This window comes from Trachymyrmex septentrionalis, unplaced genomic scaffold (assembly GCF_001594115.1).
Source record: "Trachymyrmex septentrionalis isolate Tsep2-gDNA-1 unplaced genomic scaffold, Tsep1.0 scaffold7, whole genome shotgun sequence".
NCBI classification, from domain to species: domain Eukaryota; kingdom Metazoa; phylum Arthropoda; class Insecta; order Hymenoptera; family Formicidae; genus Trachymyrmex; species Trachymyrmex septentrionalis.
This window is the reverse complement of record NW_017305884.1, coordinates 2,300,401-2,313,422: the sequence shown is the minus strand read 5'-3', so window position 1 is coordinate 2,313,422 and position 13,022 is coordinate 2,300,401. Positions and strand designations below refer to the sequence as shown.

The 13,022-nt window shown below is 30.8% G+C and overlaps 1 protein-coding gene across 2 annotated transcripts in view; it reads right to left on the bottom strand.

Annotated features, from left to right (window-relative positions):
- The window catches only part of LOC108753619 (collagen alpha-1(I) chain), a 302,527-nt gene that overhangs the window by 50,064 nt on the left and 239,441 nt on the right, over positions 1-13,022 (bottom strand). Inside the window, exon 5 of one of the 2 annotated variants that reach the window (XM_018495385.1) lies at positions 2,516-2,587. The exons of the other annotated variant lie outside the window; for it this stretch is intronic. Coding sequence (XP_018350887.1) covers positions 2,516-2,587 — 72 coding nt within the window. The remainder of the gene's footprint in view (positions 1-2,515; positions 2,588-13,022) is intronic. 2 annotated transcript variants of the gene reach the window in all.

The following is a 13,022-nucleotide window of genomic DNA, read 5'->3' as shown; positions in this document are numbered from 1 at the left end:
GCAAATAAAGATAATCAATCCTTATTCTTCATTTAATTCCAAATGGATTTTATGCGAACGGAATTTTAACATGATGCTTAATTACCAAGATATTGAATGTTAGAAAAAACGTAAAAAATATAGTATCGAATTAAATCTGTGCTGAGAAAAAAAAATAAATTTTGAATTGTTACAAGTTCCTGTTCACTCACCACTATTTCATAGTTTGTCAATGACGTCAGAAGCGATATATAAAATATACAATAAAAATTCTTATAAAGTATATTAATATGGAAATATATATGTTTCAATAAAATAACACTTACAATTGATGGAACCGATTAAAATACAAGTACCGGAAATTCTCCTTTTCATTAATTAATAAATTACTATATTTGAAATTAGTCGTGTATATAAAAAAATGAGATATATTCACGGCTATAAAAATATATTGTACGTATATAATAATATTTTTTTCTATATATTATTAATTTGAAAAATTATCAAATTATGTAATAATACATATATAGAAATAAATATGATTTAATTTCTCCTCGAAACAAGAAAATAGTTTTTGTGAAGATTGTATAAATCTGTTTTATCGATTTCAAATATTGCGTTATTGAAAAATGTTTCTATTCAAGTATAATTTATAAAAATTTTTATTGTATTTTCTCGCTTTTCATATCACGATCTGAGACAGTAATGATGAGGAAACAGGAATCTTAAGAGATTAAGACATAAGGTTTGTAGGTAGTTTTCAATATTTTATAATTTATGGATATTAATAAACGCGACATATATATATTGTATTACATCAAATGGGCAATCAACAGATTATTCAGTAATTTCTTGCGTAAAAGTATTACTTACAAATCACATTTTCTCGCGTAATATAATAGTAACTTATCGTAATGAGCTGCGATGTGATCTTGTAATACCACTAATGGCCACGGCGTATATCTAGAGTGTAAAATGGGTGTAAAAAGTAAGCGACATTAATTAGCTACATAGCTTTTTGCGTGATCGATTAAATTAGCCCTGTCTGATAAAAGTTACCAAGGAAATTGTAAGAGATACCGCGGATAATTAACGTAAACAGGCTTTACTGAGCACTTTAATAAATGTGCTTGCTGAAAAAACTATCTGTGATTTAATAATACTTTTTGATATAATTTATGTGTCTAACAGATATTTTTATATAATTAATTATGCTTTATTATATACGAATATTTCAAAATAAGCTTGAATTTAATGATAGATTTTTGATAAACTTGAAATTAATTTTAGTTTAATGAAAATATGTATTCATAAAATTTCTGAAAAGTTCTTTGTTCTCATATTTTTAACAAACAAATTTTGAAAAATATTGGTGCTATATTATACTCGTATTAAAAAATAATTAATTTTAAACCAATTTATAAATTTGGCATAGACAGTTAGTTATTGAACCTGTTAAATACAAAAATTATTAATGTTATAAATATGTATAAAAAAATTTAATAACAAATATCTGCATACAAAGTTAAAAATAAAAGTAAAAGATTATATTTTTATATAATAAAATTTACAATATTTAATTTTTACTTATTTTTTCGCGAATTATTTCACTCAGTAGATAAAAAATATGCATGATTAAACGTTTAAAATATTTTTCAAAGAGCATCTTCGTGCTCTAAGTGGTTCAGTATTATGATCGAGAATTGATTTAATCATGCTATATAAAAGCGTCCGACTCTTGTCTGAGACAATTAACAGGGCTGATGGGCGTCTAAAAATTCTGACGATCCGCCTCAACGTCGTAGATCGATCCCGACATTATTCCTCGAGAATGGTCGTTGGCCGTGCCGCTTCATAAATCGCTCGATTTATCGTTGCTGACTCACCGCGATCCGTTCGCAGCACATTGCTGCCCGCAAGGGGTATCCACCGACCCCACTGGGCGGCACAGGTGAGCTATGGAGAAACCAGTCCTCGAAAATTGTCGAGGATATCCTGTACGATAATCACGGACGTAAGCATCCATGATCGAGCGACAAAGTAGCATTACTCATTCTTCACCCCCCTCCCCCCTCGATATCGAATATCACTACCTTTATTTGTTAATAGACAGTTTGTATCTATATTGAGATCATATTGAAAATCTTGTATTTTCTTTTGCAATATGCAACATTAAATTATTTTGTATTTAGAAAAAATCTGTACAAATACCTATTTTGCCCATATAAAATATTATCAATGTTTTACATTAAATATTATGACATAAAATTTAATAGAATTTTTAAAATTTTTTAGAAATTTCAAAAATATGAAGTACACAATTAAATTGTAACGAAATAAAAATAAGAGGCAAATGTAAATTCTGAAAGTGTTTCAACACGTTAGAAAAATGATGTTTATTATTATACCTATAATACGATTTGTGAATTAAAATGAGATATAATTTCGTTGATACATTTTCAACGAATATTTTTCTATATTTCTGATTAAAAATTATATACATATACCTAATAAAAAAATGAAAATGTGTACTTACGTCAAAATCAGCAGTGCATTTTACAAGGTCCGAAGGATGACCGGCGTACAACTTCAAAGATTGCAGTAGACCCTTTAAATAAATAGCCAGGAAATAGTAGACTATCATACGACATATAAGGTTCATCGTCTTGTTTCACGAGTTTCGTTTCTGCTCCTTCTTTTCTCTTCTTCTGGTAAGGAACACTACTCCCATTAAAACATTTTTATCTCTTTTATGAGATATCAGATTTTAAAGAAATAATGAAAAAACATGAAATAAAAATGTATAACATGGCCATTTTACTTCATCGTGTATTAAGAGGGCTCTCAGAAAAGGATCATCAAGTTGTTATATTACAGAAATAATGATACATTAACTAGCATTTTGTTATTCTTTAGTCGCGACGCCTATCTTTTTAATGAAGAAACGCGGTTAATTCGATCAAATACTTGATATATTTGACGAACTCTGGCATAAGTTGATGTCTTTCGTTTGGTATATATAAAAACTTTTTAAATATATGCACGATAATAAATAATAGATTGCTTTTTGAAACTTTGTATATTATCAAGATTACCACAATTTATGATTCCCGTATTTTTCAATACACACTACTGGAGGAAATCGGTGATTTATCTCCGCACTAGCAACGATTCCAGTCTTCTATTTTGGAAAAAGGAACCGGCATACTGGGACGGTGCATCGATCATTCTGAAAGTGTTCACGGGATCGATCGATCTTTCTAAATGGCCCGCAGTAACGCGCTTTACGGTGCATTTTACGGTTTTCGGTCGGTGCAAAAGCTTGTTTCTTTTTTTTTCCCACCGGTCGTGTTAGTCTACTGCAGTCGTAATACTTTTTTCGTTCACGAAACAACTGCCGCGGATTTGTACAGTTGAAAAGTCGCTCAGGGTTGTATCGGCAATGTGCTTGCCTACAGTTATCTACTTCATTGATTCATTGATAAAATATTTTGTGAAGAGAGAGAGAGAGAAACAATAGAGCATAATGAAGAGCATTACGTCGGTGTTTTAACTGTCAAAGATGCAAATAACCTTTAAAATTCCGAGGAAGGCTATGAAATTTTTTTCTCATGACATTCTATACCTTTGCGGAAGATTAAACCATATTCTGAACTTGTTAACATTGTTGTATATATTATTAAACAGTTAATATTCATGGTTTTAGTCGTAATACAAACAAGATTGTCATAACTTTGCGGATTTTCATGCAATTAAAAATGTTCTGAAAACTCAAACGTGCACGTTATGCATAAATAAATAACTTTTTAAAACTCAATTGAGTTCTTTATTAATATACAATTATTTAACAATTTCTTCATTGAACACTGTTTCACATAGGCAATAAAATTTAATTGTCGAAAAAACGACTAACAGTTTCAAATAGTAATTGTTTCACAGCAGTGCACATTTGTATGAAGAGTCGCGAAATAATAGAAAAATGTCGAACATTTGTGCATATCGTGATAACGATTTTGATTGCGATCGATTTCTCCGACTTCTGACTACCTTCCACTGCGAACGTTCTACGCGTGATGACTGAGGTTGACTGAGGTTGACTGCGTTATAGCATGTTAGTCGTCTTGGAAGTAAAGCCTGTTGTAAAGCGTGAAAGAGAAGGGGAGAATGTCTGTTCGCGGGAGTCGTTCAAATTTTCGGCGTCTGTAATATCTAAAATATTTTTTCGATATACATATACTTCAATGCTCTTTCTATTCTAGATAACTTTTCTATTTACATTAATATTATAATAAATTCAATTATTTAAATTCTTGATATAGTTTTTATATTTAATGCTAAATTTTTATTTCATCAAAAATTCTCGTCTGTGAATTAATAGTAAAAGCAGTATATTATATTTAAAGCAAATAGATAAAAAATCTAATTCAAGATGTTATTTATCTCAGTACAAAATAAAAGCCATAATACTGTGTTATGTTCTTTCTTAATTTATTAAGTCACCATCAATTATTTTAGATTGAAAGAATATGCGGTCCTCAATTGGAATTAGACAAATTTAATCCTGCGCGCGAAAGAAGTTTGTTGAACTGAGAGCGGAGATAACAAGAATAAGCTTAATTTTCGTCGAGTTATTAGAACACGAGGAGAGGGGAATTGAGTTAGCTGAGGGCATATACCGCGGGGATTATTGTACGCCCTGTAAAATGTAGACTGGACCGCATGGTCAAATATTTAGAAGAATTTTCCGGGCATATTAGATTAAGAAGAGAAGAGAAGAGGAAGAAGAAGAAAGAGAGAGAGAGAGAGGGGGGGGGGAAAGATAAAGAGAAAGAGTGCGTATGTGTCCTGAACATGTTTTATATATAGCAAAGTTCCTTGCAGCTGCTCACTTCAAAAAGCCCGGGCAGTGAGTCCACGGAAAAGTCTGTGAAACTTTAACAGCGTCTTAAATACTTAACTCTCGCCCGCATCGGTTCCAAACTTAGCGATGGAATTACCGTAACTCCTTCAGTTACAAATAGCCCTCATATTTGAGGTCGTAATATCATAATTTATTGTGATGAATGCGAACAATAAGCTGACTATACAGATTAAATATTTGTATATGAGTAAAGAGTCCGATCAAATATTCTTAATTTACTATTCACTTGTTACTACCTTAGAAAAATATAAAGAAGACATAGTTGGAGATACTTTTATCCTTGATTTTAACTCATTATATATCTATTAAAATTTATTAGATGCTTTTTTATGAATATTACTTGATTTTACAAATTCTGCCTTTATATTATTAGACAGCATTAATGAATGACTTAGCAATATCTTAATTGTACAAAATGACGTTTTGACTTTGATCAATTTTTATTTTCTCTATAGTTTTCCTTAGAAGCAGTCAAAAGTTATACACGCACACATATGTATATAAAATAAAATAAATAATAATAAATTAATATGTTGTCGGCTTTATTTAGAATGCAATCTATAAATTTGTTTCATATTTTTATTTCTTATTCCTGTTGTTAAGCATGTTATTGCTGTTTTATTAATATTTTGTTTTTATTGGATTATTAATATTGATGCTTAATTATATTCTTATTGGAAATTTGATTAGTTTTAGTCGAAATAAATCATAATTGGCAATATGGATTGAGAAAATAGGTCGTGACTAAATCTGTGGAAAATTTGCATGTTGCTAAAGTATTCAATTATTGATAAATAAATGCGGCCATTCTCTTTAATAAAATGAAAATTTATGCTGAGTAAGAGAACGATGATAACGAATGCGTTAATTTCGGCGCTAAGTAAAATATTCGCATGGAAGAGTACATTTTAATGTTACACATATAATTGATTGCAACTGTAAATGTCAGTTTGTAATATTCCTCGTGGTTAGTATGAGAAATGCACTCACGATGCCCGAATTAACCCAAATTATGATTTATGTACGTGTATTTTGGATTGTATTATGTTAAACAATACTGATTGCTACTTAAGCGTTAAATGATTAAGCTAATACGTAGGAACGTTTATTCAAATGACAATAATTCAGTCTACTGAATCAAGATAAACATATTTTCAAAGTTACTCACATTACGTTAATAATATCAGTCTGTAACTAATAAATTAATTTAATAAATCAATTTTAATTCGTAGTTTTTATTAATTTAAAGTATTTATTTAGCAAATCAATTTTTGATATATCAGAGCCAAGTTTTCATGTTTATAAAGTTAGCACGGGATTTTATTAATTTTTAAAAAATAATGATTGTTTCCGTAGCACTTTCTATTGTTCTATAAAAAATATAAAAAAATAAAAAATAAAAAATGCCGTGCTAATTTCACGTTCCAGGACGGCATAACTTCCTCTAAAGTACATATCAGATGCCATCGAATATTACATGTCAAGTGTTGTCAACCTGTGTCAAAATTATTAATTATTGTGGAATTTGTCCTAAAATATCATATAATAATCAATCTAGCTTAGATACTTGATAGATATCGTAATATTCGATGACATCTAGTCACTTTAGCATTTTTTGATTTTTTGATATTAAAAATGCAGAACATTTTGTTATTTTTAAAAGAACAGTAGAACAATGGAAAGGAACAATTATTATTTGTTGAAAATTAATAAAATGCTAAATTAATAAAGTGCTAAATTTGTAGACATCAAGTTGTGTTTCTTTAAATAATTATTTCTAATATGAATACAGTCAATTAAAAAAAATATATTATATACATTAAAAAATAAAATGTTAATTTTAACTTAAAGACATACTTTCTGAGTCATGTAAAAATGTTAAAATTAACATTTTTGTATTAATTTTAACATTTTTGCACGTCTGAGAAAGTCCCATATAATACGTCTAAGTTCAAATTAACATTTTATTTTTAATAATGTACAAATATCTTGTTATATTACTTAATTATAAAGAACATTATAATTTTTTCTGAAAAAAAAAAAGAATTAAAAGGATTAAAAGAAACTTTAATTTATTCATGTTGGTATGATGCTCATGAGCGTGGGCGAAATTAGTTTCACAAGTCAGATTATTATAAAGCCATATTTAAAGGACTTGTTCACGGATAGCACAAATTCTATTAATAATAATAACGGATAATGAAGAGGAGAGAAAAGGAAAACAAGCCGTTTAGTGCTTATTTCTAATATTTGCCATAATTTATTTTCCAGTATGATTTCAAAACATGGGATCCTATACTTGATCCTCTTAAATACATTTTACAGGTAAATTAATACTGGCTTTTAGTGCATACTGTATTGTTCTGACAGCGTTGCGAGAGAATAAAGCTCATACCATTTTGCATCTACATTTTTCTCTTTCAAACCTCTGTTCCTGTCGTTTCCGAATCTGAGAATGCAACGAGGCATCAATTCGACATGCGCATTTTTGACATGATATGACGTCTGTTAAATCTCACCAGTCGAGTATCTCCTCGTCACGTTTCGTTTACTAAATCCGAGTGATTTAATCCGCGAATTTTGTCAGCGTCACTGGATTAATCTCGGATTTTGCATTTAGGATACCAGATGAGGCTGAAAGAGAGGATCGGATAGACGGCTTTTATGTAAAACGCATTGAGTGCTTTTACGTCAAACATAATAATAAAAGGCATTTAATTCTTTTTGAATAAAAGTCATGCGATTTGTTGATTCAAGAAGTGATACAAATTTAATGATATTCGTGTGCACGTTATATTATGCATATATAAAATAATGATGATATTGAATATTAGTAAAGCCTTTTGCAATTATACATACATATATAATTGAATTCAAAATTAATACTAATTTTGAAAAATTAATGTAATACAGATCAGTAGTGTAAGTTTTTATGCAACGTTGGCCATAAATATAAAGTTCTCAATTTATTATATTTTTTTGGAAAAGGTAGTAATATAGTTTAACAAAATACTAAAATTGTTATAAAAATATATATTATTTTTCAGTGAAATTATTTCTTAATTATTTTTTGGTAGATATAGTTTATATTAATTTATAGGAGTAGTACTTTACTTTTCTACAGCCAAGGTAGATTCCATTAAATTCTGTACATTTACACGTATATATATTTACGGGAAATTCTAAATTTTAACTTTTTTGCATTTTTTATTTTTATTTGTATGTTACGAACATATAAACATAGTAACGTATTTTCCTAATTTAATTTAAATAGAATAAAAGCAACTAAATACTGTAGCATAACTACGATATGTAATAGTAATAATGAATAAATAAATAAGAAATTTTTGTCTGGAGTGACACTATTAAAATATTAGGAATAATCATATTTAATAGAACGATTAATTAATGAGATTAATTAAGTGGGATTAATCAGTTAATCCGTCTGTCAGAATAAGCGAGTAACCGGTACGATTGAAATTAACAATTAATTTTGAAAATTTCTTTGATGAATTTCTTGGATGGAATCTTAAATGGATATGAAATCTGAGAGATTTCGCATTAAATATCCAAGAATTTTTTATTAGTGTACACGTTATCCGATAGGTTAGCTATGATGAATTAAGCAAATGTATTAAGAGAAAGTTATAGTGAATATATACCAATGTATGGCCGAATATATTGGGTGGTTAAACCAACGCGACTAGATAGACGCGGGTATCGTCGCATGTTAATGAACGTGTATTCGTCAAAGTCTTGATAGAACATGAGTAAATGTGTATAAGATTCGATTTCGATCGACGATTGACTACCGGAAACGGAAACGGTATTATGATTGTATCCCATTAGGAACTATCAATTTCATTTTGCCTTATTGATGGCATCATTTAAATGTTATTCAAGTTTCTATTTGAAAGTATATTTATTAGTGTTGGAAAGTCAATCTAATTCAAAATGAAGTCAACTACTTCTTCAAATATATAATGCCATACCATTTATTTTGAATATTCTCGATTCATGTAAGAACATGTGAAGTTCTAAAATATTTACGAACATAGTATATTTATGTACTGAATTTCATGCGACTGGCACTGATATTGATTGTTAAATTAAGAGCTGTCCGATGGCTTTATTGTATAAACTATTCTCATATACCTATGTTTGAACTTTTCAAACAAGTTAAATAAAATTCTCTTGAAGTGATCAATGTACTATTTTAAAATAGAGTTTCAAATAAATAAGAATAATTAAATAATGAAATAAAATGTACATCGTATTTTTTGTTTTCTTAATACATATATTATATCTTCAATTATTATTAACGATGTAAATATAACAAGAGATGAAATTATCTTTCTAATAATAATAATAATAATAATAGCGTGGCTAAGAACGAAATTGTTTAAATCAAAGCTTCTACTTGTATTGAAATTTCATTTCACTAAAAAAAAATCACAACACGCGCGTGCGCTCTAATTTTTTTATTTCATCGATTAATATAGTCGTTTTATTCTGACAACCACAGCGTTAACCTCATATGTTTCAACATTACACGATAAATTCTAATCTACGTTAACCAGGCGTGTCTGGCACGCGCGTTACCGACTTCATTACACTGTAAACATTTGTTCCGCATCACGTATTAATTAGACGTAGCTCCCTTGACGTTTTATGTACACCCGCAAATTACGATGCTAAGGAAGTTTTCCAAATACGCGTATTTTGCGCGTGGTATATCAAAAGCGCATTTCCCACTAAGAATTTTACAACGTCGACCATCTGTGCGCCCCTTTTTTTACGTAGCGACGAGATCAGTAATACCTTCTTTTATCGATATATATATGATTTATAATACAAAGATTATTCGCACGCGCGCGCGCGCGCGCCAGATGTCGATTAATGTAGGTAAAATATTACTAGATATCACGCATGTTATAAAATACAATTCAAAAATAATCAAACAAATTTAACAATTTTAAAAGTTCTACTATGGAAAGTTTAATTGCAAAAATGCGTGATATTTATATAAATATGTTTACGATAATTTTAAAATACATCCTGGAAATATTACTATAATCTAGTATTACGAACTTCTAAATATTTAACTGTCGCGTAATTCGTGAAAATTTGTAATATCGAATTTTATTTTAAAATCGATCAAATTGGTTAAGTAACGTTATCCATAGTCGTTACGTGAAAGTATCATTATAAAGCATCAATTTAATATTGTTGTTTAGCACAGGAGTGGCCAACTTGCGGCACGCAAAAGCATTTTCAGTGACACGCCTAAAGAAACACGCGTTGCCAGAGAAAAATGTTAAAAACCAAAAGTAACATAGCGTAGTAAAATGGTAACCGTTTTACTCCATTAAAATCTATTTTTATACTTGCGCTTTCTGGTGTTCGTTTTGTTCATTTTTGTATTAAATAAAAATATTTGGTCTCTTGGTTTAACCCTTAAATGCCTTTTTGGTATAGCATATCCAACATTTTTTCAATTCTTTTTTTTTTCTTTCACTCTCATATAACTTTTTCATTAATAAAGATATATACATTCGCTTAGTGTCATTATATTCCTAAGTTCCGAAACACAATAGATGTAGCAAGCTTTAAACCATAAGATATTGCCAATTAAAATCGAAGGAACGTGAGGAAAATAATCGATTATGATTTGGTTGATTTCTTATGGTTTAACTAAGCTTACTACACCATTATGTTTGGGATGTTTTAACATTGGCATTTCGATTAAAAAAAATGCTTACAATATATTCATTTTTATGAAAGTTATAAGTGAAATTTAATTAGGTTGGATGTGTCATATTTTTAAATGTATCGTTCCCGTTATTAGTGTGACGTTTAACAGATGATATTTTGCGCAAGTATATCTATGTCGAACGCAGCGCAATTTTTTTCTTATATTTTTAAAAGCATTCGTTATCTTAGGTATTTTTTGAAATAACATTTAACGTTATGTTACCGAGTCATGCGGTTCGAAATGATCACACGCCGCGTTTGGTGCTAATTACAAACAGGGCGAGCGTTTGCCTCGTTGATGCTGTTACGCGGTTGCGGTTCGTATTCGTAGCGTCGCACGATAACAAGTGCACGAAAATCGTTTCAAAGCATGAGTAGGCAAAAGACAATAGTAGCCCAACGGTCGTCGATCCTATCTTAACCTCGTTCTGTATGCACATAAAGGCGGTCAGAACTTTAGCGGAGGCAAAATTGGTGGTGTTGTGCGACGTCACGAGTCCCGCGGGTTTCACGACTGGTATCCAATTGTCCGAATGTACGCTACGATTACATGACGCGGGCAGGTACAATACCAGTCTTGCCATCACCTTGGCGCGCATATTGCATTTGACAATATCGCTTATTATTGGCCGCGAGCGCATAATAAGCTTCTGAGCAAACTGTCCGCTTTACTTTCCGACAGAGACGTAAGAGCCTATATGTGGTGCGAGGGAACCGCATTGTGGAGCCAGGATGGTTACACGTTTATCGATCCTCTCTCCATATTATGTGCATTCGATTACAGGGAGAAGCAGCGCGGCGCGGACGAGCAGATTGTAATCGAGTTCGTGACAATTTCCCGCTAATATTTTGCATGCTAATCTTTTTGTTTTGCTATCCTGCGTTTCGCGGTGATTGATTTATATTACGCGCACGAAGATTTACGCTGGGGTTTGTTTGAACTACGTTCGCACATGTATATTTCACACAGCTTTCGCAATGTGTGCATATCGTGCGTTATGATTAATTTATGTATGTACAATTAATTACAGAGTAAACGTGGTTAAACTTAAAAAACAAATTATTTCTAAATAAGCTCGAACACGAAGCGTGTCACTCCCTTACTTTAGAAAGGAGGACACAATTTAAAAAACGTGATTTTCCACATATGAATGAGTTTTTTTTAGGTAAACGTTACTCTGTCAATCATCAACAGTAAACTAATTTAAATTTATACAAAAAATCGTCAAAATCGTCATAATTAAAAAAAGGATGGATTTAAAAACAAGTTGTCAAAATTGTCACAGTTTGTGAAAGTTTTTAAGGGTTATAAAACGAAAATGACAAATATGACATTTGGTCATGTTAGGAATATATTATTTTTGTCGAGTTGATTAGTTAATAATTTTGTCATATTGAAAAATACGTTTTCCCCTTTTCATGTTTTTCTTTAGTTGTATATCACTTTTGAAATAAGGAGGAAAATTACGGTGAAGATTATGTTCAAGTTCGTAAAAGAAATTGGTTTAAATTTGATGCAATAATGCTTATCCTGTGTGTACATTTGTTAATGCGTCCATAGATATATGTAGTAATTAAATCTCGTCGAGGGCACTTAATCGATACTCCTGAATACATGAATTTCTTATTGTCTTTCCTATAATAAGTTAATCTGTCTCAGCTTGAAAATAGATAGCACTCGACCGTAATTAGGTAATTAGATGGTAATTAGCGCGTGGCGCTAATCGTAATTGCGCCCGCATTCTGCTCTGTTTCCAGACTCCTCCAGTCGTATGAACGGTAAGGCACATATGTACTTTCCAAGAGCAACGGCTAATAACAGGTAAACGCTTTCTACAAGTATACCGGGTGTTCCGTTAAATGCCGAAAGTTACTTGACGACAGACGCAAATTTTGACGTGTAACTTCAGCTCGTTCCTCTCGTGATCCGTGATCCGCGAGTAATCAAACTTCGATACGTTTTACTCGCGTTGGACTTTATCATCGTACACACTCCAGCTGTTGGAGTTTGAGAAAGTAAATAAACCCTAGCACGATATAATGTTTCCCCTCCACAAGTGGCGACACGTTTCTCGCAGGATACACAGCCGAAATTTGCCGAAAATACAAAGCAAACGTCGCGTGTTATTACGAAAATAATAATTCGCTACGTATGATTTTACATAAAAGAATCCTTGCCCGCTTAGCGATAAATGATTCATTAAATTGATGGCAAGTTGATATCGATGCAATTTAATATCGACGAATTTAATATTCTATCAATTAGATTAGAACTTGATCCAATAATCTTAAATTCTAGCAATTTACCGGCTCGCGTAAAGATACAAGGTAAAGCTAGTCTCGTCTACGCATGCTCTTAGCAACACTA